The sequence below is a fragment of the Brassica oleracea genome, chromosome C4, assembly GCF_000695525.1.
Source record: "Brassica oleracea var. oleracea cultivar TO1000 chromosome C4, BOL, whole genome shotgun sequence".
NCBI classification, from domain to species: Eukaryota; Viridiplantae; Streptophyta; class Magnoliopsida; order Brassicales; family Brassicaceae; genus Brassica; species Brassica oleracea.
In genome coordinates this window covers 40,405,420-40,431,832 of record NC_027751.1, presented here as the reverse complement: position 1 = coordinate 40,431,832, position 26,413 = coordinate 40,405,420, and the positions used below count along the sequence as shown (strand labels likewise).

At 33.7% G+C, this 26,413-nt stretch overlaps 4 protein-coding genes and 1 non-coding gene across 7 annotated transcripts; 1 reads left to right on the top strand and 4 right to left on the bottom strand.

The window, feature by feature from the left end:
* Positions 1-6,285: 6,285 nt before the first annotated feature.
* LOC106341659 lies at positions 6,286-6,668 on the bottom strand. The gene has a single exon (XM_013780365.1). It carries the CDS (start codon positions 6,619-6,621, stop codon positions 6,286-6,288), a length of 336 nt encoding a protein of 111 aa, XP_013635819.1. The 5' UTR covers positions 6,622-6,668.
* A 3,213-nt stretch (positions 6,669-9,881) lies between these two features.
* On the bottom strand, positions 9,882-15,262 carry LOC106341974 (calmodulin-binding transcription activator 3). 2 transcript variants are annotated; one of them, XM_013780737.1, is made up of 12 exons: positions 14,961-15,262; positions 14,239-14,358; positions 14,034-14,149; positions 13,845-13,933; positions 13,624-13,666; positions 13,338-13,542; positions 13,169-13,267; positions 12,807-13,087; positions 12,657-12,714; positions 10,997-12,585; positions 10,295-10,612; positions 9,882-10,202 (listed from the first exon to the last, which is right to left on the bottom strand). In XM_013780737.1, the coding sequence occupies exons 1-12, from the start codon at positions 14,998-15,000 to the stop codon at positions 10,074-10,076; spliced, it is 3,087 nt and encodes a 1,028-aa protein (XP_013636191.1). In that variant the 5' UTR covers positions 15,001-15,262; the 3' UTR covers positions 9,882-10,073. The 2 variants fall into 2 exon arrangements, with proteins under 2 accessions (XP_013636191.1, XP_013636192.1); XM_013780738.1 differs by having other exon boundaries at positions 10,997-12,579.
* A 2,733-nt stretch (positions 15,263-17,995) lies between these two features.
* Positions 17,996-18,068, top strand: TRNAR-ACG. Its single transcript has one exon. It is a non-coding gene; the product is annotated as a tRNA-Arg (tRNA).
* A 17-nt stretch (positions 18,069-18,085) lies between these two features.
* On the bottom strand, positions 18,086-19,665 carry LOC106339369. Of its 2 annotated transcripts, none has more exons than XM_013778163.1 (5): positions 19,477-19,665; positions 19,322-19,398; positions 18,941-19,061; positions 18,572-18,856; positions 18,086-18,499 (listed from the first exon to the last, which is right to left on the bottom strand). In XM_013778163.1, the coding sequence occupies exons 1-5, from the start codon at positions 19,567-19,569 to the stop codon at positions 18,236-18,238; spliced, it is 840 nt and encodes a 279-aa protein (XP_013633617.1). In that variant the 5' UTR covers positions 19,570-19,665; the 3' UTR covers positions 18,086-18,235. The 2 variants fall into 2 exon arrangements, with proteins under 2 accessions (XP_013633617.1, XP_013633616.1); XM_013778162.1 differs by having other exon boundaries at positions 18,941-19,073; positions 19,477-19,664.
* Positions 19,666-22,011: 2,346 nt separating this feature from the next.
* On the bottom strand, positions 22,012-23,046 carry LOC106338889 (putative F-box protein At1g32140). The gene has a single exon (XM_013777760.1). It carries the CDS (start codon positions 23,044-23,046, stop codon positions 22,012-22,014), a length of 1,035 nt encoding a protein of 344 aa, XP_013633214.1.
* Positions 23,047-26,413: the final 3,367 nt, after the last annotated feature.

The following is a 26,413-nucleotide window of genomic DNA, read 5'->3' as shown; positions in this document are numbered from 1 at the left end:
TAATTTCACTAGGCTTTTAGGTTAGTTCTGCATTTGATTCAAGTTTGGGTATAGGTTTGGGGTTAAAATCAAGTTGTGGGTTAGTTTTGGTAAAAACCCCTTCAAATTTTATATTTTGTTCTTTACACTATTTGTTTTATATACTAACAACTACCTAAGTAAATACTAAACAACTTCATAAACTTTATCTTTTAAACATGAAAGCGCTAATAATGCTAATGGTCGATCAAATCATTACGAAAATAATGCATATGAATTCGCCGGTCATTCTTATATAAACTTAATCAAACTGTGTGACTTCCAAATGTTATGTTCATCACCATTATATACAACACGGAAAAACAAAAGTGAAAAAAAAAATGACAAAATCCCGTACACAAAACTACACAACGATTAATAACTTATCCGGCTCCGAAGCTGTACCCCTAGTATAAATTAATGATACAAATTTAATATTTATATTTCTTATTTATAATCGTTTGTAAGATCAAAATTCTTGGGCACGCAATATAAAGCTCATATAGTTTGTTAGTTTTCTTTCATGAATGTGTTTAGCCATTTCAGCAGAAAAATATAATATAGATAGGTTGTATTCAATTTAAAACATTGTGCTGACCCGCCATATAAGCAAAACGAGGTTAAGAATTAAGACCAAATATAATGATTTAATAGTTTTTTTTGAACTTTAATGATGATTTAATAGTTAGTTAATTAACTTGTGGAAATTAAATAATATGGCTGTTACTTTTTGTCTTTATACCTACCAATCTACCAAGGCTCAAAGATACCGCACGTGATCGCTAGTAAGCTTTCTGAACTGCAAAAAAGTTTCTTAACTGTAAAAAAGTTCGGTTTAAACAAAGGGAAATTGCATCGTATAGCTTACAAAAATTATAATTCATTCTATAACTAATTACCTTGACTTATCGATATATCATGTGACTTTTATATAATATTACTATTTTGTCCTTCTATCCTACCGGCAAAACCTCCAAATAAAAACAGTTTTCATTAATAATTATTAACAACAAAAGTAATTCGTAGCTCTCCAACATTCACGCACCTTTTACAAATTAATTTTTTATTGCCCATTTTTTCAGAAAAAAAAAACAGAGTTGACTTGAGAAACAAAGTTTCTACCTTATTGCCCATTTTCATTCCATTTGACAATAATATTACCATTTTGTCCTTCTATCCTACCGGCAAAACCTCCAAATAAAAACAGTTTTCATTAATAATTATTAACAACAAAAGTAATTCGTAGCTCTCCAACATTCACAACCTTTTCCAAATTAATTTTTTATTTGGTAAAATCCATAATAGCTTTATGAAGACGAAGACTGTTTGCCAAGGCTTTGACGGTGATGGAAGGGAAGCATCGGAGATTCGAAAATCTACATATGCGACGAGCCATTCTAGGCGCGGCGTCAATATAACTGAACTCTTGCCGATTTGATTTCACATGTATGTTTTCCGGAAGATACTTTTAACTATTGTAAGTCACGGTTGCAATATTGTTCCATTCCATTTGACGATTTTATTATGTCATTCCATTTGACAATACTATTTTAGCATGTTTCATTCCACTTGACGATTACTAAAGAGTGTTCTATTTTGTTTAGAAATATAGTTTGTAATTTTCTTAAGTTGATATTTGGGTTTAGGATTTATATGTGGATTTATGGTTTAGTGATTAGGGTTTTGGTTTTAGTATTTAAAAGGTGAAGGGGTATGGTTGGGGTTAGCATTAACTTATTCCATGGAGTTATAGAATATTTCATAATTTCATCAATATATATTATGCTATTTATTTTGTTCCATTCTATTTGGATTTAAGGTTTATACGTGGGTTTAGTGTTTATATTTGGATTTAGAGTTTATATTTGGGTTTATGACTTATATTTGGGTTTAAGGTTTATTGATTAGGGTAGGTTTATTGATTAGGGTTTTAGGTTTCGTGTTTAGGGATTGGGATGAGGTTATGATAAAGTTTAGTATATAGGGGTTAAATTCATATACTACTTGACTGATATGAAATATTCTTTTTATTAAAATTTTTTTTATTAATACGAGGTAAAGAAATGTTTGATGTAATTAATTTACGTGAGATGAAAATAGTGATGCTTCACTTTTATCCATAACTCCAAGTGACGACGTCATGCACTCTCTCTTTCTTTCACAGGAGACTTGCTAGTGAAAAAGGTATAACCGGGTAAAATATGAGACAAAAGCTAGTTATTTAATAACGTCAAAATCAATGCTATTTTCTTAATTTTCATTCAGAATTTGTTTACCGAGCAAATTCTCTCTTAAAAAAAAGGTTCAGTTTATATTTTCTTCCTTTTTTTCTTGAAAAGTATATTTATCCCAAATAAACCTTTTATATATAAAAAAAGTATAGAAGAGAAGATTGAAGTCTGCCACATGGTCACCTTGCTGGCATCAGCCAACACTCTGGCAGTGTTATGTGATACGGTTATGGACAAAACAAAAGACAATCCCCTGTATATTATTCGAGAAACATTACAATTTTTTTTGGTAGCCACGTGTTATCACTAGGATGATTCTTAGAATCATTAGAGAAATAGGTTGGTCCATTTATTTATATAATAATTTTTTTATTAAACTAACCATAAATTCATTATTAATGTTCTTTATTATTTCCTTAAATAAAAATTACAAAATTTCCTAATATGGCTAAAATATATATTACAATTAATCATTTTGAATAATAAAGATTTGATAATGTATCTTATATCATAATTGTTTAATTTTAAACTATTAAAATAAGTTAAACAACCACATTAACTATATAATAAAAATTTATATTTTTATGTATATGTTATAATTTTAATTTTTAAAAACGACTATAAATTACTAAAACTGTTAAAAGTCTCACATTCAAATTTTGTGATCCATGGTTTAAAATTTTTGTTATGAAAAAATGCAAATATTTACAAAATTATATAAATAAAAAGTCTAATTTAATTAATTATTAATATTAAAAGATATATATTTATATATCATTTTAAAATTTTAAAATGTTAAATTTTTTTTAAAACATAGTTTCAAAAATAATTTTCGAATTTCAAAATAAATTTTGAAAAAAAAATTGTAAAAAGTTTAAATTAGAAAAAATATAATTTGAAAACATAAAAAAAAATAATTTTTAATTTTTTTTAAATGTTTTTATTTATTTAATTAATTATTTAAATGTATGTTAATGTCATTTAAATGTTAATTTTAAGACATACGTAAATGTATATTAATATCATTTAAATGTACTTTTATATCTTATCAAATAGAAAAAATATTGTTTGGATTAATAAAATTGATTTATATGTTTGCACTAATTTAATTAGTTATTAATTTTTAATTAAATTTCATTATATGTTAAAACATATAATACATAAATAATTTTTATATATAATGTTTAGGTGGTTAATGTATTATTTGCATTATGGACCGATGAAAAAGTTAGAATCAAAAGGCTTAAGGATGAACTTGTGGAATCTAATACATTTTGTGTAAAGAAACATTTGGAGAAAAGAATATCAAGTCCAAGTTCACATAACATCGATTTGCATTTTAGCGTAAGAAGACAAGGTTTATCAGTTGGGCTTCCCACCCGGCCCAATCGGAACTTGCCTCGACGATCGACTATAAAAGTCTCGGCTACTCGGCCAAGCATACAAGGAGTCGACTTTGGTCAACAAAATCCTTGAAGCTTATTTTTGTGTTTAACTGTAAATATAATATATGAAAAAGAGTGGTGTGGTGCAACTACTCAAGGACACAAGGCAGCAGAAAAAACATAAATTTCTCTTGAGATATGTATTTCAGCTGGCTACAGCATGTGGAAGGAGAGAAACGGACGAAGACATGCATGGTGAGATACCAGCAAGTGGCTTAAGTATGTCAAGAGCATTGATAAGGTAGTGGGCAATAGAATTTCTACAATTCGAATGATGGGAGAGACAGTATGATGGATGTTTCCAAGTGTGGCTAGCTACAAGATGAGACTTATTAAGTTTCTTTCTGCCAAAAAATTGTAAGAATAGCATTTTCTTTTGAATCAATTTAACATTAACTCAAAAAGAAAGAATTTTACAAAGAAAAAGCTTAACCCCAGATAAACCTCCCAGGCTCTCACTGCTACGTTTATGTACGTACTAACATTTATTTTGAGAAAGACCTTCATTTAATATAGCAAAACCAACTCATAACAACATAGTCTCCCACGTCAGAAGTTGGAAGAGACATTAACTAATATATTATATTAGATGAGATAATCAAGTTATCATCAATTGATTTTAGGTTTGAAATTTTTCTAACTTAATATGATATTAGAGCACGATCCCTACATTCCAACCTGATCCACATCCGAAGTTAAAAGAAATATTAACTAGTATATAAGATACATGAACCAATTCAATTATATCACCAATTAGTTTTAGATTGAAATATCATCTAAGATAACACTCACAACATTTCTTTTGAGTCTTCGGATCCAAACATGCTCTTAGCCACATCTTAAATCAGATTTCTATATGTCACCAACCACATTTTCACCAACGTTTAAACAGAAAAACAAATCAAGATTTTAACACTTGAGAATAGTCGATTTCGCAAGACCTAACAACTATTTATATTATCTGAATTTATAAGTATGGTTTTTTCTTTCCAAAACGTTTAGCTTTACTCAAAATTGGCATTTGGGTATAAGAGAGAAATATAACTTTGCTTGCGGCAAATAAAGCCAGCCATCTCAATATATGAATATTTTTTTCATAAATATAAAAAATGACATCAGTAGACCCTAAAACTCGATTTTATATTTTATATCTTGTTAACGAAATATACTCATAAAAAAAATTATATATTATTTAACACTTTTACCAAAAAAAGTATATCTTTTACTAAAAACTTTTTTTTTGACTAAAGATTTTACTAAAAACTATGGGAGTAATGGAAGTGGATATTGGTTGATGTCAGATTGATTTTCGATTTAGATTATTTTTAAATTGATCACAAAATTAGTATTCAACGTATCAAGCACCAGATAGTACGTAATGGATACATACGTCATGCATGCATGGTGTATCGTTATAATTAGTTCAGATTCTCGTGAGTTCAGTTGATATGATCATACAACACTTTTTGTTCTTTTGTTTGAAAGATGGAACATGAAAACGAGACTTTTCCCCTTTTGTTCTCTTTTTTTTTTTTTAACACATCCCTTTTGTTCTCTTATAGAAAGAACTAAACGTGAATGATTCGGAAGTTACGGTTTGCACATCCACTCAAATACTTACATTCGAGGAAGTTTCGTTTTTAGTTTTATGTACTTTTTTTTTTGTTGTTGGACCAAAGTCTAAATGAATTATTATGTGAAAAGATTTTTCCTCATTTCTATTATATGGTTTAATTATCTAGAGAGCGTATTATTATTAAAAATTAAACTAATAATGTTAAGTAATGAATAAAATTGTATGTTGTTTTTTCAAAAAATAAAATTGTATGTTGTTTTAGAGAATTGCCTTTTTGGAAATGGGTCAAGTTCAAATCAGTTCGAAATTTTGGTTTGGCTTAGTTAACATTAATTTCAGCTTTGGTAAAAAGTTGCAACAATTTTTTTAATAATAAATTTTACGAAGTACAAACTTTAAGTTTATTCAATTGTATTTGGTATATATTTAATTAAAAGTAATATTCTCCCTCTGTATCACTTTAAGTGGTGTTTAAAGTTTTTCCACAAAAATTAAAATGATACAATTTTTTAATGTAATTTATCTTGATTACATAAAAATAACATTAAATTTAAGAAGTTCAATAATAAAATAAAATACAGTATTTTGTAATTGGTTACAAATTTCAAATGACATTAAATTTATTTTGAATAGGGAGAATATATCTTTGTTTGTTTAATTCAGCTCAGTTGTGCAAAGTTATATTTTATATATATACATATAAAGTAATCATTTTTGGCGAACTTCACTTTACTTAATTTGTATATTCAGTTCAGTTGCACAAAGTTTTGCTTCAGTTTAGGTCTGGTTCAATACTTTTATGTAAATATCTTCTTTACCATATAAATAGTTTTGATATTTCGGTTGGATAATTTTGATTTGGTTATTTCTCTCCCGTAGTTTTATGATTTATCAAAGAAAAATGTAACCATATAAACAGAATTAAGCTTTTATTTGAATGTATTCAGTTTATAAAAATTGAATATAAATACTTATATTACAATAATTTCACTCTTTGTTAAAATTAAAACAACAGTTACAAAATAAAATCAAGAACATGGCTAAACAAAAAGTTCTCAAGAAGATGTCTCAAGAACTTAAGCAGCTTGAGGTGAACAATGATATGTGACATCGATTCTTCAATCAATTTCCCAACCGAAGCTCGAATGTCACAAGTAAGAGATTGTTTAAACTCTACACCATCGAAAACTCTATCATCCTCATTTTGATAATCTTCTTCTTCGTCCTTTTCAGAATCATCTGCAAGCAAATGGGGCGGAACTACTGATTCTTGAAGCTCCCATTCCTGAACACTAAGTCCCCATTCTTGATAATCGGTTCCTGCCATCGCTAAAGCCTCCATGGAAACCATATTTAATTAGAAGACAGTGATTGTAAAATTTGGTACAATTTGTTAGAACTTTCTTGGAATCTGTTGAGCTCTTCTTGTTTGATGAGTACGTGCGGCTAATGACGTTATATATATAGGCATGTACGGATGAGATATTTCTCTTTCTTCCCTGTAATCAATACCAAAAGATCACGAGACATGTTTACAAATCAAACCGTTGAATTAAATTGAATTTCTAAATTGTCAAATACTTTGAGCGAAGCAATATGAACACACAAAAAAAGAACAACATTCTCGTGATTCTTTCAAAAAGTAGAAGAAGACCATTTTGCATATTTCACTATAGAAGGATCTAAAGTAAATAATATATATATAATTAAGAAATACATATATTTGTATTTATCTAGTTTAGGAAATTTTTAGTGTATAAGTTAATGATAAATCTATATGGAGATATGGAGATGTTCAGGTATTACCTCAGTCCACCTATTTACAAATAACTTAGAAGATAATATTCAACTTCTCTTCAGCATGGAGTCTTTACCGGATTTGGAGCTAAATAAATTACTGGTATTCTGGATTTTGTGGTTGATTTGGAAGTCAAAGAATGAATTCATTTTCAATAAGAGAAATGTTCATCCTAGTGAAGACGCTAAAAGAGCAATGACTTCGAACATTGAATGGTATAGGAATGTTATTCAAACTGGACAGCAAAGAAGAGGGTACAGTGCTAAATCATCGAAATGGGAACCTCCCCTTTGTAATTGGGTAAAGTGCAACTTTGATTATAGCTCTGGCTCTAATAGCATGGTTGATGGGATTGGATGGATATTAAGAGATGACAATGGAGCTTTTTGGGAGCCGGAAATGCTCAAATTGGAAAAGTTCAATCATCCCTTATAGGTGAGACCATGAGTTTTCTTTTTGCTCTGCAACAGATATGGGTTCGTGGTTGGAGAAGAGTATGGTTTGAAGGCGATAATCAAGAACTCTGACTTATTATTAATCAAGTGAAGGAACATATTGATTTGGGGAATTACTTATGTGATATACGGTATTGGATGGCTTTGCTACCAAAGTGTTCATTGGAGTATGTGAATCGCGAGAAGAATCAAGCAGCAGATGTTCTGGCAAAACAAGCTAGTGATCATAATATTTCATACATATTTTTTGATATTCCTCCTATTTGGTTGATTTAGTATTTGTATTCAACTTTTACAATTTAATTAATAAAGTTCTTGTGGTAAAAAAAAAAAGTTAATGATAAATCTATATAACCCTAATTAATCTTATTAATTAAAAAAATTACTACTTTCTAGATTGGTGTTTGTTCGTCGTGAGCTTAAAAAAAAGTTAATGATAAATCTATATAAGCCAACTACATACTCTTAGACGTGAGCTAAAAAAGTTTGTTCGTTTCATATAACATAACAATAAAAATGTACTAACGTTGAGTTGGTCCAGTGGTAGAGGAGTTGCGGCTGTAATTACTGTCATTTAAGTTTAATTCACGTTGGGAAATATTATTTACAATGCTTGGGTTCCCGGTAAATAGGTGAAACCATTTTTTTTACCAAAAAATAATAATAAAAAGGTCTATTTGTGGAATAACAAAAAAAAAGAAAATTATATTTTTTTCAACAAAAATTAGATTTTTTTTAAACGCTGATTTATTAGGATATTACAATTATGAGAAATATTTTTTTAAACGCTGATTTTTTTAAACGCTGAAATATTAGAAATATTAGATTTTTTATATATTAGACAAAGAGTGTCTAATATATAAAAAGATGTCCAACTCTAATAGTATGATGCATTTTGGGAAGGAAACTAAAAGTAAATCCATGCGGGTCAGCTTCTAAGGCCCAAAGTGGACAATATCGTACTAATCAGATAATATTGAGTTGGACATGGGCTTCAACAATCCCAACAATTGGTATCAAAGCGGTTGACGAAAAATCTGCAAAAGACCAATATACCCTTCGAGAGATGAATGGTATCCTATGAGTTAGAAATGAGAGGTGTGTGGCAGAGATCAAGTCAAAAGATTCTGGAAGTCAGTTGTGGAACACAAGATGAATGTGATCCTTAGTTTGAGGGAGAAAATGTGAGATAACAAACTAAGTCCCACATTGGAGAATTAGACAAAGAGTGTCTAATATATAAAGAGATGTCCAACTCTAATAGTATGAGGTCTTTTGGGAAGGAAACTAAAAGTAAATCCATGCGGGTCAGCCTCTAAGACGTAAAGTGGACAATATCGTAATAATCAGATAATATAGATTTGGACATGGGCTTCAAGAATCCTAAGATGCTGGTGTAGAAGTATTAATAAACCTTTAGTCAGACAAACCGTCTGATCAAAAGGAGTTTCAACAAAAAATTAAATTTTTAGAGAGGGGGAAGAGAGAGATAGGAAGGAAAAGAAAGAGATAGAAAAGACATTTTGTTAGATACTGAATTATAAATATATATATATATATATATAGACACGGTGTTATTGAACCTAATTTCCCTAAAACAAATGTAGGAAGATTAAAAAATGACTTGAAAAAGGGAGAAACTTAGAAGATAATGAAGCGTTAGTCCAGCCACTTGGCAATATCCAACATATATTTCTTTCTTTTTTACATAAATATCTCTCATGTATTAAGAGAGCTTAAAAATGAATGTTGTACTGAGCATTTTGATCTTCTTGAAATGGATTTTTGACAATAAAAAAGTATATTTTCTGAGTAATTAATCCGTAGAGAACCATGCATATCCGTTCTTAAAGGTTAAATGGATGTGTCTGTAACTAATGGCAGGACTGTAAATGAAAAGAGATCTTTAAGAAACTTCAGCTCCACAGAAAATCTTCACGCTGAAGACAAATTCTTTTGTGACAAGTGCTGCATTTAAAAATGCTGAATCTCCCTTTTTCTTAAGCATTGACCTTGCATTTACCACTATCACCTGTATTTATACAACAGAAGCCTACATGGAATTGTTTAAAAGGAGGTCACCTTCTAATTAGTAGTACTTTAGTGCTACCTTCAAAGTTTCAGTTTCATACTATGCTAACTGTGCAGTTTACAAGAAGCGCAGAAGAAGCTGGAGATCAAGAAACCACCACACATCTTAGTTACACAAGAAGCTATTTTACAGAGTAGTCTTCCCACTAGAACTGAAACTCAGCAACACACTGTAAGAATATGTGGACACTGAGTACTCTCTCTTCACGGTTGTGGTTCATGTTGGAAGCCGTCTCAACCATGTACAGTTTAATGACGAGGTTACACTATTTGGTTATAAGTTGATTTATGTTCATATCGTCAAATATATAAATTAGAGTAATAATGAATGCAGTTACATAACATGATAGAAGAGTGGATTACATAAGAATTTACAAGTCTAATGAAGTCCATAACTATGACAACATCTCACAGAGTAGGCTTGAGAGTGGTTTCAAGCGTTCAAACTTGAGAGTGGTTTCAAACGTTCCACAAAGTTGAGGACATAGGCATCATCAAAGTGTCATCATCTCCCAACAATGCCTCAATATCTATCAGATCATCATCAAAACAAGTTGCTTCTTCTGAATTTGCAAGAGCCTTTTCAACCTAAACCAAAAGATTTAAGTTTTCATTACACAAAGATTAAGCTCCAAACCAAAAATACCAATGATGAGATCAGTTTATTTAACTGTCATTACCTTGCTTTCTTGGATGTCGTTGACCACATTTAGTAACCTACGGTATTGATCTCTAGCTTCAGGATACTGAACCATTGACTTAACTCTTGCAAGAGCCTTTTCAAGCCTTTCCTCTGTTTGCTTTCTACCTTGCTTGAAGAAATCATCATCTTCTTCTTTCTCTGTTCCATATTGCATTTTGGTAACAAGTGCGTCTGACTTAAACCCACGCAAACCAGCTCCTTTCCTTCTCCAACGCAATATCACCTTCTCTAGTATCCCCACTGACCAAATTATCTTCCTGTAGTTTTTCCTTACCTGATAACCTCTTACATGAGCCTGCACGTTGCCAGTTTTGAACCGTTAAGCATTTCATTATCACAACTAAAACGAATCAAGATCATTGGTTTGGTTTAGGCTGAGATTTTTAACTGAACCGAACTCGCCGAACCGAACCAAACCAAAATTTTGGTTAGTTCGGTAATGAGTTCGGTTCAATTCCGCAGATTTGTTTTCTTTTCAAAAAAGAAAATAATTGTTAACCAAATTTCGAACCGAACTAACCTACTAAACCAAAAAATTTAACTGAACTACCGGAAATTATCCGAATTTTTAACCAAAATAATCGAAACCAAAAACTTCGGTTAGTTTCTATAAAAAATTTAAAAACTGAAGTACCCGAATACTGAACTTAACTTTTTTCCAGTTCAAAAGGTTATGTACCTGTATCTTGATGATTCTTTGACGTGTAATCAGATAATCTTTTCTTCCCTTGTAACCACGGAACTTGTTCTGAATCCTGATCGCAGCAGCTTGCACGGAATCATCACTATGCCCCCTTCCTGGTCTGTGTGTTTTTGGAGCAAGCATCGAAAGAGCACGCTCTTCCGACATCCCCAGCTTCCTGTCTCCAAACTCTTTCATCTGCTTCTTCTGGAAAGACTGAGCCCTGAAAACCTGATGAATCCTGGCCGCCGCTTGGCTAGCGTTACGCACAGCTGTGAGAGAGTCTGTTAACGCCGAGCTGGACGGGCTAGGAGCTGCCTCAACCGCTGCTCCTAGAGATGTTTCTGCGTTTTTCTCATTTAGACTGAGCAAAGAAACATGTGTTCTCAAGGCGTATTCCGAGAGATAGCCAGCGATTCCTTTGTAGCCATTAGCGTAGGCTAGATCAGAAGGTGTGCTTCCTGATGGAAAATCCGGATTCGGATCAGTCAAAGTTCCAGGAGATGCACCGAGAGCTATGAGAGAACCTATTATCAGCTCTCTGCCAAAGAAAGCTGCCCAGTGAAGTGCAGTCCAGCCATTCACGTCGCGAAAATCAACGCTTACACCAGCGACTATCGTCGGTTCCAACGCCCAGTTGTAACCAAGAGCAGCAGCAAAGTGCAATACACCTTGGCCACCTTCGTCCAACACGTTCGGACCTTTCCCACCTTCTGCTATCTTTTGCAAAAGCCATGAGTGTAAGCTTTCTTTCAGAGCTTCCTGCAAGAGGTTGTTCTTCATATTCTCTTGAGAGATTTCATTCATCAGCATCTGATCCAACTGGTCATCGTTCTCGAAAAGCAGCAAACTAATCTTCTCGCTCACTTGGGACAAATCACTGTCGTTCCCCCCGGGAAGAGAAGAGTGCGTGCAATCAGATTTGGAGCACAAGAGTTTCACAAATCTTGCCTCGAGACTTTCAATAGAGTTGCATGCGGTGGAAGAATCATCTGTGTCTCTATCAAAGCCTTGAGACTCCAGAACCTTGTACTCGAACTCACGCACTTCGCTGCACGCTAACCTGTTGGAACATGTTACATAAAAGGGAACTCTTCCAGCCTCATGCATAGGAGCAACGCACTCGAGGATACCATTAGCTATAATATCCGCTGGAACTTCTGTTTGCCCAAACATGCAACACCACTCTCCGCTCTCAGCCGTCTTTAAGAATTTTCCACTAACGAGAACCTTCACTTCACAACCCACATAAGTCCAGTTTGGAGCAAAGTCAATGATGGTAAAGAGCTGTTCCTTTGATAAGGAAGGACTCATAACATATCCACCATTAGAGACATCCTCACTCTCAACTTCTTCCCAGTAGGCTGTGGAACTCGAATGAGTAAAAGACTCGTTTGCATCAGCAGTAACACCAACATCTCCGAGTTCTCCGAGCTCTTTGCTCATCCAGCGGTTGAAACTGTCCATTTTTTTCAAGCCTTCTTCGCCCAAAGCACCGTCTAACAAATGCTGTTTCATCGTAGATAGATATGGAGCTTTTTCACTTGAAGCTAAATTGCTTAGCGCATTTGGCTCTATATCTACAGCTAGTAAAAATTGAAGGTTAGCTTTTAAAAACATGTAAAGTTTTACCAAACAAGCTGAGTGAAGTGTAAACCTTGTCCTTGGAACCACATTGAACGATCAGATGTAAGTCCTGAACTTAACTCCTGATTCTGTAGACGTTTGAAAATATAATATCATTCAGATGGTCAATTAATACATAGACTATCAATCAAAAACAAGGAGTTCAGATAGTACTGTGTACCTGGCTTTTGACAATGGACTCCTGTAGACTGGCGAAATCTTGCATAGTAAAAGAGTAGCTTTGGAGCATTTGATCAAGCCCTTCATGCTCACTGTGAGGCTGCATAGGTAAACCTTCGCCTCCAGAACCACAATTTCCCAATATCTCTTCCCAGGTTTGGGAATCAATGGATTTTTTGTTTTTTATGCTATTTGTTACAACAGGACCGTTGATAGTTCTGCTTTTTTCTACCATAGTGGACGAGGGGATTGTGTGAATCTCTTTCTGATAGCTATCCCCGGCTGATTACCAAAAAAAAACAAAAAATCAAATACCATATGACGTTTTGTAAGTATCATCAAATCAGGTCACCGAAAGCTTACGTGTCAAAGACATCTGATAGTAAGGATCAAAACTAGTAGCTGGAGGCTGCTGAAGTGTTTGGTGTGAGTAAAGGATGGGGCTCCCCTGCTGATTGTATGCTGTAGAATGAAAGTACGAGTTATGCTATGCATAAGATAAGATACTACTAAAGTATGAAAGAAGAAGCACCTGATTGTGCATCTTCAAGTTCTGGGGTGTGAACACCATTGACACTTGCTGAGTCAGTAGCTTGTGACTGATTGTTGCTGTGATCATATTGATTAATGCTGCCGGAAGCATAACCATTGCGTTCACTGGTGTAGACTTCCCCAGTTTCTTGAGTAGAATCTTCAGTCCTTTGCATCCGATTATAAGAAGTAGAAACTCTACTACCCTGATTCATTTACAAATTTCACTCTCAAAATGTCAGGTTCCGCAAAAAAAGAAATGAGTTAACAACAGGAAGAAGTCAAACCTTAACTTCGAGATAGTGGACAAAAACTATGTGGGAAAGCTCTCTGCATAGGCAACCAACAATAAACAACAACAAGAGACTTAGCAAAGGAGATTATTATATGTATTGAAGTTATAGTGCTTGAAGGTCAATGTTCTCATCAACTTCAAAGACATAGTAAGAGGGAATCTAACATAATAACGCAAGCAAATGTTGTTTAAGTTATAATATAATAAGCTTACTCTTGAAGCATCCAATAACTGCGTCTTTGAAAATGTTCATTGTCCTGTCCATGTGCATAGTAACAATGTAGCACATCAACGCTTCCAGCCTGAAGGGGATATTCATGAGCAAGATAAATCACTAATAGGCACCTATAAATCGTATGGGATCAAAGAATCACATTAAAGAATATGTTATGATCTTACTACCTTCAACCTCTCATGAGCTTCTTTAACCGTCTTTCCATCTCTTTTCTTCCTCCAGTTGTGACCGTCTTTCCTGAAGTATCTGAGCACCTTTCGATCAAACAGAAAAACAGATCCACCTGAAATAAAACAGTGATTCATCATGAACATCATTCTTAAAACCTAAACAAAATGGGTGTACACGACCAGGAGAGATGATGAATTTTACTTGCAGGTGTAGTAGGTGGCTCGGTAGAAATTTGAAACTTTTGGTAATTCTGTAAGATTTCGCAGATTTCAGGAGGACGAAGCCATCGATTTCTTGCTTCTGAAAGTATTTGGCCAACATCTGCGGAGGAAACAAAAAATAAAAAACTCTGAGATCACTCCTCTATCTGTAAAGCTTTTAAAGGCACTCTATTAGTACATTTGGTTGGTAGCTTCAAATCAAGTGCAGCTAAAAAAAAAGTCAACTTCCTATTAGAAAGCAGCTAACTAAAGTAAACCCAACTCAATATAATAGCTGAACCCTTTCTTTCTTTTGTTCTCAACCAAAGATTACATGTCCAAATCTTTTCAGCTTATACAAACCATAAACAATAGCTAAACCTACTTAAATGATGATTAAGACTAAACCAAGAATTAGATTTGTTTTGTTTTCAACTTAAACAAGTATTACAAGCAGACCAAGTAAGTGAAAAAAAGAAAACTTTACAAAATGAATATTCAGATAAAATATGCTTTCAAGAAGAAACTGTCACTCAGACCAATCAGTAATCATCATGGATTAAAATAAACCCCTTTTTGAATAGATAAAAAAAAAAAAAGATAGAAATCTACAAGTTTCATATAAGTTCTACAACAAATAGATCGAAACATATTAAAGATTTTTTAACTAAATATATATTTGACCCATAAAAAAATACACAAAAAGAAATATTATGAGATCACCTAGTTCGTTATTAAGGCTAAAACGTCTTGCTTCCGCCATGGATTCCTTTTTGCGATCTCAGAGTCTCAAAGCAGACATCAACAAAGAAAAAACTTGGAACTTTAACAGTAAAGGTGAAAGCTTTCTTCTTTCTTCGAGAAACAGAGTAATCAAAAGAGGTGGAAACGAGAAACGAAAGGATCAAAGTGAAGATGAGAAATCGACCAAGGAAGCATCTGAGTACTGAGAGAAAGAGAGAGGAGAGAGAGATGGCCGCCGAAATTGAATTTCTAGTCAATTTCCTCTGACGCAGCTTCCGCGACTCTGCCTTTTTTTTTATTCATTAATAATTAATCTCTCTGTACTAAATTATAAAATGGGTTATTTGTTCACGTGTTCGCACTATATCCTGCTTTATAATTCCTTGTAATAAAGCTGCTAATCGACTCTATAATAAAAATTTTATAAAATGAAATCTTAATTCGGTTAACTATCTTCACGGACTCTGATTACAGCCATTCTCTTAAACATCTTAAAATTAGTAATTACCCAAAAAGTTTTTTTCGAAAAATCTATACTAATCTGAGGTAACGGCAACCTATACATTTTCAATCCAGTTTGGCAATGCCCTTTGACGTATTTTAAGCCCATTAAAATCTCCAGGCATGGAGTGTTTATAAACATAAGTAACTTAAACCCATAACCCCTGTTCCGGAACGCGGTAGGCGCTAGTCGGGCGGTCGGGTTGGGCCTAGCGCCTAAAGAGAAAATCGAGGATTAACGGAAATTATGCGGGGCGGAATTTTTAGATGGTTTACTATGTTATAAAACATGTTAATCTTTAATTATGTCTAACATTAATACATTTTTATGTTTAAGATTGTATAAAACACACAAATAGAATATATAAACTTAATATAGTGTAATTTTCATCAAAATTATGAATATAAATGATATTTATAAAATTTTAGATCAAATAAACAAATAAAAATATTATTAAAACTAAAAAAAAAATAAAAAAAATATAAAAAAAAATATAAAAAAAAATATAAAAAAATAAAAAAATAGATTAGGCGGCCGCCTAGGCGGCTAGGCGGTCATTTAGGCGGTCTAGACTGAGAAAATCGGATATCCGATCTTTTTTAACCGATTTGGCATAAATCGGGGCCGAAGAGTGACGCGTAGCGCCCAGACGGCCGCCTAGACGGCTAGGCGGCCGACGCGTAGCGCCTAGACGGCCGATTTTTAGAACAGGGCCCATAACACACATCAAAATAGTCTTTTTCACCCAAAATATTACTTAAAAAACCAAAAAATAAAATAAGTAAGAGATTGTAGAAAAATGGAGAAGAGTCTTTGAACATATTTCGAGAAACCCTTTTAGATGATGATTGTTGTAGTTTTTACCAGAGAAAAAGACAAAAATAGCACTAAATCAAGTTTTTGTTCACAAACTAGCATTCAAAGTCAAAAATCACAAAAATAGCACTTAATGTTTTATCAAAAGTCACAAACTTAAGGTTTATAGTTAAAGGGCGGGGTTTAGGATTTAGGGTTTAGGGTTTAGGGTTTAGGGTCTAGAGTTTAGGATTTAGAGTTTAGGGTTTAGGGTTTAGGATTTAGAGTTTAGGGTTCAGGGTTTAGAGTTTACAGTTTAGGGTTTAGGGTTTAGAGTAGAGAAATGAGGTTTTGAGGATAAGATTTCAAATTTTGAAAAATAAAAAAATTAAAATTTTCAAAAGATAAAATGCTATTTTGGTCATTTTATTTTTTGAGTGCTATTTTTGTGATATAAACTTAGAAATGTGCTATTTTGGAGATTTGATCTTTTTACCATGGTTTTTGTTTTTGAAAATCTGTTGTATTTGTTTATATTAGGGCTTCTTTTTGAAATTTATAACTTAATTATTTAGAACTATGATGTTTACTTTTGTTTCTATTTAATCACAGAAGACTACTCTCATAAATAAATATCTAGATAGCAAGTTTTTGTTAGAGATTAAACTAACCAGTTGTAAATACTCTCCTTTAAAACTATAAAATGATTTTGTATTAGATATTCATAATTTTAAGTGTTCTAAATATATTATTTGGTTCGTTTTTATAGTTTAGAAGCAATATACTAATTCTAGATGATTTGACGGTTATTTTTGCCTCGAATATAAGAAATTGATCTTACAATTATTTATATATATTTCATTAAAGATTTGAATTTTATATTTTTATTGCCTCACATACTAACTGATAAATTTGGTTAAAATATTTAATGAACCGGGCCTTTTAATTTATGATTATGTAGACCATACGAAATTCTAAAATTTGGTTGAGAGGTTGTACCATCTTTTCAATAACATCTATGAGAGATGAAAGATTGACATGGAAGCTTATCAGATTCATCATTTTATAAATATTATTTCATGTGAATTATAATGTTCTCATCTTTTATTAGAAAATCTAATGGTCGGTTGAATTACTAATTTTTATATATTATGTTATGTATGATAGATGAATGTTTCAGAAGATACAATATTGGTTTATAGGTCGATATGGTCGAACCATTTACATTTGAAAATGAGACATTTCAATTTCAGTAATAGGTGAAATTTTACTTCAATAATCTCTCGAAAGGTCCCTAGAAATCTGTTCCACGTAACATATTATTTTAACTCTTTTTACTCGTATATCCATCATTAATCGTCAACTGTTCGTTAATTTACACTTTTACAACGACTCTTCTTCTAAGTTGGTAATTCATTGTAAAATTACATGTACTCAATTTACGACCGCAATTTGTTGTAAAGTTTCGTGTAGTGACTTTCTTAAGTTTTGCAAGGTTTCACTTCTTAGAGGTGGTGTCGATCAATTAACAAACCATCAAGTTTAGGATCAATCCAAGCTCTAAGAGAAGTCTTATACCAGCCATTTGTTTGAACAGCATTCAATTAAAAAACCATCAAGTTCAGATCAATCCAAGCTCTGAGAGAAGTCTCATCCCCAACCATTTGTTATGATGATGAATGCGATTTACCTGAACTGTATCACAAAGACAAACAAAGACTCCATGGCCCAATGGATAAGGCGCTGGTCTACGAAACCAGAGATTCTGGGTTCGATCCCCAGTGGAGTCGTTTACTGTTTTTTAGAATCATGTCCGAAATATTATGAACTACAAAAGACGTACGATTTATATTATAAAATGAGACCATCGTCAACAGACCACACGAACAACAAACCACTTTGGTCACAGCATCTTTAGGAAAACCAAACCCTACGAAACCTAAAACTTGAACTCATTTTAGACCAAGGAAAGGCTGCTCTCACCACCCGGAGGCCTCCTCGCTCCACCATAGTAATCCCGATACTCGGACTTGCCGTCTGCAAATATATTGTTTCCCCTCATCTCCCGCGATTTAGCTGAGCTATGCATCTTCTCTGAATACCCAGGAGGGATCTTATCAGATTCGAAGATACCGTTGCTCGTGAGTTGCTGAAACTTGGGGTTGTTGTGTATCTTCCTTGATGACTTCACAACATGTTCTTCAGTGTTACGGCTTTGCCCCTGTTAAAAAAGCGATGCAATTGTCAATCTATAGCCATCACAAAGTAAAAAAATAACGAACATAGTACTTACATTGGAGGCTTTAGCAGATTCCTCCAAGTTCTTGTTTCCTTTAACTTGCTGTTTTGTTGCAGCTACTTGGGTTTCAGGAGGAGGAGGAGATGCAAAAATGTCGCGACCAGTGATTGCTTTGGTCTTGGAGTTCGATAACTGCTTCTTTTTGCTCTTGGAGTCGGCCTGTGTTTGGACAGACCTGCCCAACTCCTTAAGCTTTGCAGCCTCGGCTGAAGAGGTTGTTGGTTTCTTAGGAGTCGCAGCAACGCTGTTCTCTTCGCCGCAGAAAGATATCTGACTATCCTGCAAAAACGAGAGTAACCAACCATTCTGAATGAATAATCCTTACAAAGAATGGGAGAAGAGACAAGCAGAAGAAGAAGTTACCTGATCATGATGGTAATGGATTCTTGAAGTGTGAGTTGGATCACCGTTGGTTACGTTACCATTATCAGAGAAGATATCACTACCATTCATCTCTTTTAGCTTGTGGCCAGAACAGTTCTTCCTGTATGAAACACTGAAAGGTACATCATCATACCGGTTATATATTAAACCGGTGGTTTAGCTTCCTTTTCACTAACCACTGTAATATATTATACTAAACCATGTAATGTAACAAACTCAATTCTATTGAAAAGATTCAATAGCTATGTATCAGACGAAAACCCTAAATCACATTTCGTTCAGTAAAATCGTTTCTTCCTAATTTCAGTGAAATTCAAAAAATTGAAATATTGAAATCAGGAAGAGATTGGGAATGGTTACTTCTTATTAAGCGATTCGGCTTCCTTGTTGGTGGTTCTGCCACCACGGCCAAGGACGTCGCCGATGTCATCAGACGGCTGCAAAGGAAAATAGAAATTTTGGAATTGAAACTGAATCAGACGACGAAGGATGAGATATCGGGGGGGAGAACGGACCTGGTTGGAGGGATTAGCAGCGGAGGAGTGGTGGATCTGGGGCCAAGAGAGAAGATCGGCGGTGGAATGATGGGGATCGCTTGATCGCTCCATAATCTCTTTTTGATTTGATTTCGTCTTTTTTTTTGTAACTGTAAATAGTGCTTGTGAGAAGGCTGATCTTTTTTTTTCTGTCAACAGCTTTGTTTTTCTAATTTTAGTGGAGGTTTCTTTTTTTATTTTACACTTAAAAATTTAAATTGAGAATCGACAACCCAGCGGTTTGGTTTGTTTTCATCGACAAATTCGATTTATTTTGTTTATTTAAGATTATTGAACCGGTTTACTTGTATAATTTGGTTGATCAGGTACATCACTAATTCACTATTGGTTTGGGACCGTATAACTGTATATAAACTTAAATAGAAAAATAAGAAATTAGACTTTGGATACAGTTTCATAGAAAAATGTATATAAATCATTAAAAATCTAGTAACAAGAAATGATTCATTTTCTGTGGCCTGTTGGATTACGTTTTACTGTTAAAACGCTCTATTTGACGGATCGACGCATGTCATTGATGTAACGTAACGATAACACGGTAATCTTAGGACTTAATTGGCAGAGCATTAGCATTAGCAGTAGCAATATGCTACAGAAGCAGTATGCTGCAGGAACTGTATGTTTTTGTTAAACTGTTTAATATGACGATTGGTAGAGCAGTATGAATATGTTATTTAAATTATTATAAAAATTATTATATAATATATAATATATTTATTTTAATGAATATATTTCTAATATATATGTATATATATATATATATAAATATATTAACATATAAAATTTAAAATATATATAATTATTTTATTTTATTTAATAATTTAAAAATTATGTTTATATCAAAAAATATTATTTTAAAATAAATTTTATAATTAAAATATCTATTTTTAAAAATAATTTTTTATATTTAAAATAAATTAAATTATATTTTAAATGTGAAATACTATTTTTTAAAAAAATTATTGTAAATTAATTTTAGAAATCAAAATTTTATTTTCTGGATATAAAAATAATTTTATGATATTATTAAATAAAATAAATGAATTAATTATATATTTTCCTTAATTTTATAAATTATAAATGCAAATGTTATTCTAAAAGCTTCAAATGAGAGCATTGGCTAAAGATCATTTTGAGAGCATTAACATTTAGTAAATGCTTCTCTAAATGCTTTTATAACAATTGGTGATTGAATAATGTATAGCATAATGCTAATGCTAATGCTCTAACAACCAAGGTCTTATTTAGTTTAAAAATGCCTAAGATCAATATCTTCTTAAATTCGTTGAGAACCTCTCTATGTCCTAGCCGATAAATCATAAACTGAATACATCTCTAGGCATAAGACTGCCTATTTATATGAAAACTAAATAAAAATAAAACTATTAAAAATTCTTAAGATAATTCTAAATACTAAAAAATAACTATAAACTAGATAATCAAAATATTTGGAATATATCCAAATATCTCTCTATATCATTCTCTCTGAATTGGAAAAGATTCGAATCTTAACCGTGATCTTCAACCCCAAAACCTTCCGGACTTGAAATCTTCACATGAAAACTTATTTTTGTGCGACTCTTCCAGTGTGGTATCTCTTGACCTTCTTATTATTCCTCTCCAAACAAATTATAAGACATGTATTGCCTTTAGCCAAAATTTTCATTATTTGCGTGAAACCTCCTTTTTTATTCCAAAACTCCAAGGAGACATCTGATTGGCTTCTAGTGCTGTTGAATACATACGTGACGTCTTCTTTTGTCGATACATGGAGATTTTTGGTAGTAGCGAATCCATCTTCCCAGACAGCCACCACATGTCCATCACTCATCCTTGCAATTTTGATGAAATTGTTTTCATCATCGTCACAAATAGAATTTTGAACATGAGCGTCTTTCTCTTCCATAGCAACATCATCATAGATGGAGATAAAAAAAAAAAAAAAAAACAAAATCATCATAGATATTGAATATTGGATCGCCAACAATATCGATATAAACAGTGTCTTCATTTTCAGAAAACAAGTTTTCCTTTGCGAAAAAATAAATGTTCCCTTCAACATGATTTCAGAATCGTTCATCGATTAAGAAATCAAAGATATGCAGCTCTGATATCACCTGGTGCAACGGAATATATGATAATACAAAGATCTTATTTAATCTAAGAATACTTAAGATCAATGTCTTCTTAAATTCGTCGAGAACACCTATGTTCTATTCGAAAACAAAAAATAAATAGAAATCTTTTAACTTTTATTAATCAAATCATAAACTGAATACAACACAAAATTTTGTATTCATCAAGAAATATACGAAACTTGACGGATATAATCAAGTATAGTTTCAGATCAGCCAAGCATGTTAAACTATAGATAGGAGCAATTGACCAGGTTTTTTCCAAAACAATAATTAATTAAATAAAAAGAAGTGATGCAAGAAACAAACAAGCTACTGACTAATAATCTTTTCTCTTGCCTCATGAAGGCAACCTTGATTATTGGATCTGCACCAAACTTGGAGCATAAAAGACCACAATATCTTTCATATACGTTTTTTTCTGGTAGCATCCATCCTCTCCTACCACATAACATTTATCTTTGTAGTCGTAATCACCCCAAACCACTGCTACTTTCTTCTCCTTTTCAATGAAGAAACTCTCAACTTCCAACCAATGGTCCGCACCAACGAAAGGTTTCATATCAACTTTAAGGAAACTGCTCCACGACACAGCATCTGGCTCAATCTTAGTTGTAATCCATATCACAAATTCATATAGGTACTTTTGAAATAGCACCGCAAGCTGCTCTCCTCTTACACAAGAACATCGAATCCCATCATCCCCAAATTTATCACTACTGTCAAATGGTAGATCCATACACGGTCCAAATTTCTCTCTAGTAAAAACGAAACCTAATAGTTTCCCATCAACAACAAAGTAACTATTTCCCTTCAATGACACACCTCTCTTCCGTCTCCGTTTAGGATTGGTATGATTGTTTATATCAAGTACCCTCCATGAACTCGACTTAAAATAATAGATTTCATGCTTTAAATGATTATCAAAAAGCATCAAGACTTTATGGTTCTTGCTATTGTCGTATCCGATAGCATACTGATGATTTGTTTCGATCCTACTATTTCTGAGTTCAATCCATCTGGTTTGAGCCAAATACGGGTTCCATACCACTAGACTGTCATCCTCACCCTTAGCCGAGCATAACAATAAGCCGTCGCACTGATTGACTATCAGTAAATCGAGAGGAATATGTAGTTTAGCTATCTCCTTTATACATGTCAAGTCTTTGATGTTATGAATTCTGTGGAGACTGAATCTTTTCCTAAAACGATAACCATCAAAATTCAAGAACATGGGAAACTCTTTGGTTGAGTGTTTCTTTCGAAAGCTCTCATCTTTGGATAGAGTGTTCCATTCTTTGCAAGTGGATTTTACTGCTTTGAGAGATTTTATCGAGACCTTAGAGAGTATCTCCTCTATCAAATCCAGTGAAAGATCAGTAATCATCGTCATTGTTTCCGTATAAATTAATTAGGATTTCTATCTCTTAGGGTGGCCCTCTCTATTTTCTTTTATAGATAAATATTTCCGACTAAAAACTGTATTCCTTTTCCAGTTTGATTTTCTAAAGATTTAGAGTCTGTTTAGTTATTTTTTATTGAAATATTACGAAGAGAATGACACTGTTACTATTTTTTTTACATATATACTAAAAGAAATTTGTTTGGTACTATTTCAAGAGAGGAAAATAAATGTGCCTTCTTGATGGCGAGAAGTGTGACAAAGGAGCAACGCTTACAGTCTTATGTGGCACAAGGAGAGCCAGAATGGTTGAGACGGGTTCTTGATGAAGACAGGACAAGGAGGTGAAGAACTGTGTGGTGTGTGGAATTATCACTACAAGAAAACACATGGTTAACGACGAAAATTAACGAGGAAAAACAATCCTCGTAAATTTGCGTCGAGTTTACGACGAATTTACGTGAAAAACTAAAGTCATCGTTATTTCCTCGTAACGTAACGACAAAAATATTTCGTCGTAAAGTGGATGTAACTTTACGAGTATTTTACGAGGAAAAACTATTTCCTCGTAAATACGACGTAAACTTTGCGTGGTATTTACGAGGGAATAGTTTACGTGTATTTAGCGAGGAAATTTTTGAATCCACCAACTTTATAGGTGTTACACGTTTTTTTTGCCCACCTAATTAATTTTCGTCGTAAATTCATAGCAAAATTACAACTACCAGATTCGAATTTTCCTATAAATATGGATGTTTAAACATCATTTTAAACACACCAACAACAAAAAACGTGAAAGAAAAAAAAATGGCTGGCTCCGGGAATATTTACGAGTTGCGGAAGTGGATGTATATGCATAGAGATGCTAACGGGAGAGTGACGAAAGAATACCTTGCGGGTCTGGAGACATTTATGCATCAAGCAGATTCAACACCGCTCGCCCAAGAAAGTGGTAAGATGTTCTGTCCTTGTCGGAAATGCAACAATTCGAAACTGGCAAACCGTGAAAATGTTTGGAAGCATTTAATAAATAGAGGTTTCACGCCAAATTACTATATCTGGTTTCAACAAGGAGAAGGTTTTAATTATGATCAGAATGAAGCTAGTAGTAGTAATAGCAATTTTCAGGAAAAAGAACCGGTTGATCATCATTTGCATAATGAACATAGTTACCAGCAGGAGGAGATGGTAGATTATGATAGGGTTCATGATATGGTAGCTGATGCATTCGTAGCTCATGATGAAGATGAAGAACCTAATATAGATGCAAAAAAGTTTTACGAAATGTTAAACGCGGCGAATCAACCACTTTACAGTGGTTGTAGAGAAGGTCTCTCTAAATTGTCGTTAGCTGCTAGAATGATGAATATTAAAACTGATCACAATCTACATGAAAGTTGCATGAACGAATGGGCGGACTTGTTTAAAGAGTACTTGCCGGAAGACAATGTGTCTGCTGATTCTTATTATGAGATTCAGAAACTGGTTTATAGTCTTGGGTTGCCTTCGGAGATGATAGATGTTTGCATCGACAACTGCATGATCTATTGGGGAGATGATGAGAAGCTAGAAGAATGTCGATTCTGCAAGAAGCCACGATTCAAGCCGCAAGGACGAGGACGTAATAGGGTACCGTACCAAAGGATGTGGTACCTACCAATTACAGACAGATTGAAAAGATTGTATCAATCAGAGCACACTGCTGGAAAGATGAGATGGCATGCCGAGCATACTCAGACGGATGGTGAGATGACTCATCCATCAGATGCAAGAGCCTGGAAACATTTCAACAAAGTACATCCAGATTTCGCTAGCAATATCCGGAATGTGTATCTCGGATTATGCACAGATGGATTTAGTCCGTTCGGAATGTCAGGGAGACAATATTCATTGTGGCCAGTCTTTCTTACTCCATACAACCTGCCACCGGAGATGTGCATGCAACGGGAGTTACTATTCTTGACCATATTAATACCTGGTCCGAACCATCCAAAAAGGTCCCTGGATGTTTTCCTACAACCACTGATAAAAGAGTTGAAGGATTTGTGGTCAACAGGGGTGAGGACGTATGACTGTTCAACGAAGACGAATTTTACGATGCGAGCGATGCTTTTGTGGACCATAAGTGATTTCCCTGCCTATGGGATGTTGTCTGGATGGACTACACATGGGAGATTAGCTTGTCCATATTGTAATGGAACGACAGATGCGTTTCAACTGAAGAATGGTAGGAAGACAAGTTGGTTTGATTGTCACCGTCGATTTCTTCACATTGGCCATCCTTACCGAAGAAACAAGAATTTGTTTAGGCACAAAAGGGTTGTGAGAGACACTCCTCCTCCATATCTAACTGGAGAACAAATTGAAGCGCAAATCGACTACTACGGAGCTAACGAAACAGTTCGTTGGGGTGGTAATTGGCATGTCCCTCGTAATATGCCAGATTCTTACGGTGTTCATCACAACTGGCACAAGAAGAGTATATTTTGGGAGTTGCCATATTGGAAGGATCTTCTTCTGCGCCACAACCTCGATGTGATGCATATAGAGAAGAATTTCTTTGAGAACATCATGAATACAATATTGAATGTCCCAGGGAAGACAAAAGACAACATAAAATCGAGGTTGGACTTGCCGGATATTTGCTCAAGAAGCGAGTTACATATTAAAAGCAATGGACAAGTTCCCGTTCCGATATTCAGATTATCTTCAGAAAAAAAGTCGGTGTTGTTCAACTGGGTGGCATCAGAAGTGAAGTTCCCCGATGGGTATGTTTCGAATCTCTCTAGATGTGTTGAAAAGGGTCAAAAGTTCTCCGGGATGAAGAGTCATGATTGTCATGTATTTATGCAACGACTACTGCCCTTTGCATTTGCGGAGCTACTTCCAACAAACGTACATGAAGCACTTGCAGGTACGTAGTGTATTATATCACAATAATTTACAAAATAATATATGACTAACAATGTGTTTAATTTTTTTTCGAATATAAAAGGCATTGGAACATTTTTCAGGGATCTGAGCGCACACACTCTTAAAGAAGAAGTCGTGGAACAGCTTCAGGAGAACATTCCCATCTTATTGTGCAACTTGGAGAAGATATTTCCTCCCGGATTTTTTGACGTCATGGAGCATCTAGCTGTCCACCTCCCATATGAGGCATTGCTTCGTGCACCTGTACATTACGGATGGATGTATCAGTATGAGCGAGCCATGAAATATTTGAAGGGAAAAGCAAAGAACCTCGCCAAAGTTGAAGGTTCTATAATTGCTGGAAGTTTGACGGAAGAAGTTTCTCACTTCACATCGTACTACTTTGCGTCAAAAGTACGTACACGGAGAAGAGCTCCAAGAAGAT

What these genes read in the sequence shown, in the direction of transcription:
- LOC106341659 (XM_013780365.1), bottom strand. Translation starts at nt 6,621, where the DNA reads ATGGTTTCCATGGAGGCTTTAGCGATGGCAGGAACCGATTATCAAGAA.
- LOC106341974 (XM_013780737.1), bottom strand. Translation starts at nt 15,000, where the DNA reads ATGGCGGAAGCAAGACGTTTTAGCCTTAATAACGAACTAG. An exon ending in AAGCTCATGAGAGGTTGAAG is followed by an intron (nt 13,934 to 14,033) that starts GTAGTAAGATCA and finishes TATCCCCTTCAG; the next exon opens with GCTGGAAGCGTTGATGTGCT. An exon ending in AGTCCATTGTCAAAAGCCAG is followed by an intron (nt 12,715 to 12,806) that starts GTACACAGTACT and finishes AAACGTCTACAG; the next exon opens with AATCAGGAGTTAAGTTCAGG.
- LOC106339369 (XM_013778162.1), bottom strand. Translation starts at nt 19,569, where the DNA reads ATGGAGCGATCAAGCGATCCCCATCATTCCACCGCCGATCTTCTCTCT. An exon ending in CTGCTAATCCCTCCAACCAG is followed by an intron (nt 19,399 to 19,476) that starts GTCCGTTCTCCC and finishes TTTCCTTTGCAG; the next exon opens with CCGTCTGATGACATCGGCGA. An exon ending in GCCGAATCGCTTAATAAGAA is followed by an intron (nt 19,074 to 19,321) that starts GTAACCATTCCC and finishes TGTACCTTTCAG; the next exon opens with TGTTTCATACAGGAAGAACT.
- LOC106338889 (XM_013777760.1), bottom strand. Translation starts at nt 23,046, where the DNA reads ATGACGATGATTACTGATCTTTCACTGGATTTGATAGAGGAGATACTC.